The sequence below is a fragment of the Apteryx rowi genome, unplaced genomic scaffold (assembly GCF_003343035.1).
Source record: "Apteryx rowi isolate R43461 unplaced genomic scaffold, aptRow1 scaffold_633, whole genome shotgun sequence".
Lineage (NCBI taxonomy): Eukaryota > Metazoa > Chordata > Aves > Apterygiformes > Apterygidae > Apteryx > Apteryx rowi.
In genome coordinates, this window is record NW_020450909.1 from 226,602 (window position 1) to 228,400 (window position 1,799).

Below are 1,799 nucleotides of genomic sequence, written 5' to 3' on the forward strand. Positions count from 1 at the left end.
AGGGGAGGCTGCGCGGTGGGGCGGCCGTTACAACGCCGCGCCGGACGCGAACGGCCCCGCCCCGCCCCGCCTCGCCCCGTCCGCGCGGCGCGGACCAGGCGGGGTTGCCGCCGCCATCGTCGCCATGTTGGTGGCCGCCGGGCGGGGGGTCGAGTCGTTGTGGTGGGCGGGCGTGCCCAGACCATTTTTTGATATTTATGCGTTAAAGGCGGTGTCGCTGTTATCAACACGCTTGGCAGACTCAGCACCTCGGAGAGAAAATCCCTGGGTGGGCTTTGGTTCTACCCATCCGCTCCTACCACGAGCATCACGTGGGCAAGGCAGCCCTCACTGGACATGTCTGTGCGGCTTCCTGCTGCACCTGAGGGTGACAGCAAAGGCACTGTGCCCTTCAGCCAGGCCCTGGCTGGGGGGCGAGGAGAGTGACAGGGTGGCTGTGGCCACAGGCACCCACAGCCGTACAGGCACTTGGGGGGGCCGGGCTTTCCCCCAGCCTCCTCACATCTCCCAAACCACAGCATGGAGCAAGCCACCAACCCAAATTTTACTTGTCTTTGCCATCTGTGGATGAATGGCACTAATTCTGCACCAGTAATTCCTGTCTTTGCCCCTCTCTGTTATCTCCCAAGTCTCACTTCTTCTGTATTTACCTCTTCTAAACTGTCATGACAGAACCTCCTAATTCCCCTGGTTTTAGATGAAAAAGTATGTAAGCCACGGATTTCATGTCAATCAGTACTGTTTTATCTAGCTGCTGTGTCACAAATAGTCAGCTGAAGAGGATTTTAGGAAAAGAAAGCGACCCCCTTCTACCTTGGACAACATCCTATCTTTCTGCTTCCACTTTCTCCTTCCCCAGGACTGTCTGTCAGGAGCTGTTAGTGCTCAGCCACGCTTAGGTACCGTCCTGTTCCTCAGAACCCAAATTCAGATCGTTCTCCATCAGTGCTGACCTGAAAAGCTGCTGGTCAATTACCCAAGGTTCTGAGGTGGCCTCAACGGGCTGCTGTTTTTGTCCTTCCTGCTTCCTTCCCACCATGGACTCAATGTCCCACCACAGAGCTTTATTTCCCTGGCAGAGCGTGAAAGGATGCAAGTTTTATGGCTCTGCAGACCTCCTTTCAGCCCACCAGGTGGTTATGGCTTCCAGGACGAAAAGGTAGCCCCAGACTCATCAAGGAGAGGTTTCTTTGTTAGAATGATTTTGGAGGAAGCCTGTACTGAAGCTCCCTTGCTTTGGTAGCTAACATTTCACATTTATGCTGCAGGTCATGGTGGCAGACACGTACTTTAAAAGATGCATCTTTTTAGCTCGGGCTACTGCTTCTTCAGTCTTTCTTGATACCTGGATTACAAACTTCTGGATCAGACCCTAGTTGTCTTTGAATGGCCTTTGTGAAATAGTTTGGTTTAATGAGCAAATACTACCTTTCCAGAATCATCAGCACAAATGGAAATTTCATTGGCAATCTCATCAGAACAGTTGAAAAATAAATGGGCAGGCAACTGAAGCAATCTCTTTCCATCTGGGAGAGGTGTACGCTTTACTGTTGAGGCTTTTCCTGATCTATAGAAGTAGAACTTCAGTTTCCAGAGCCATTAACCACAACTATTACACTTTGTCCAAAAACAGTTAAATGGCTATTAAAAAGAAATGCACATCATTTTTTAATATTTTCAGTTATATGCCTTGAAGAGTGTACTAAGTTGCAGGCTAATTAAAAAGCATTCTGGCTTCCATGGTATCATTCTTTCTGACTGACAGCTCACATTACCCTGATTTACAAATGTACTTTGAA

General features: G+C 49.8%; 1 protein-coding gene across 1 annotated transcript in view; it reads right to left on the reverse strand.

The window, feature by feature from the left end:
- FUCA2 (alpha-L-fucosidase 2) overlaps positions 1-1,039 on the reverse strand; it is a 13,977-nt gene extending 12,938 nt beyond the window's left edge. Inside the window, exon 1 of the mRNA XM_026084305.1 lies at positions 904-1,039. Coding sequence (XP_025940090.1) covers positions 904-1,039 — 136 coding nt within the window. The remainder of the gene's footprint in view (positions 1-903) is intronic.
- Positions 1,040-1,799: the final 760 nt, after the last annotated feature.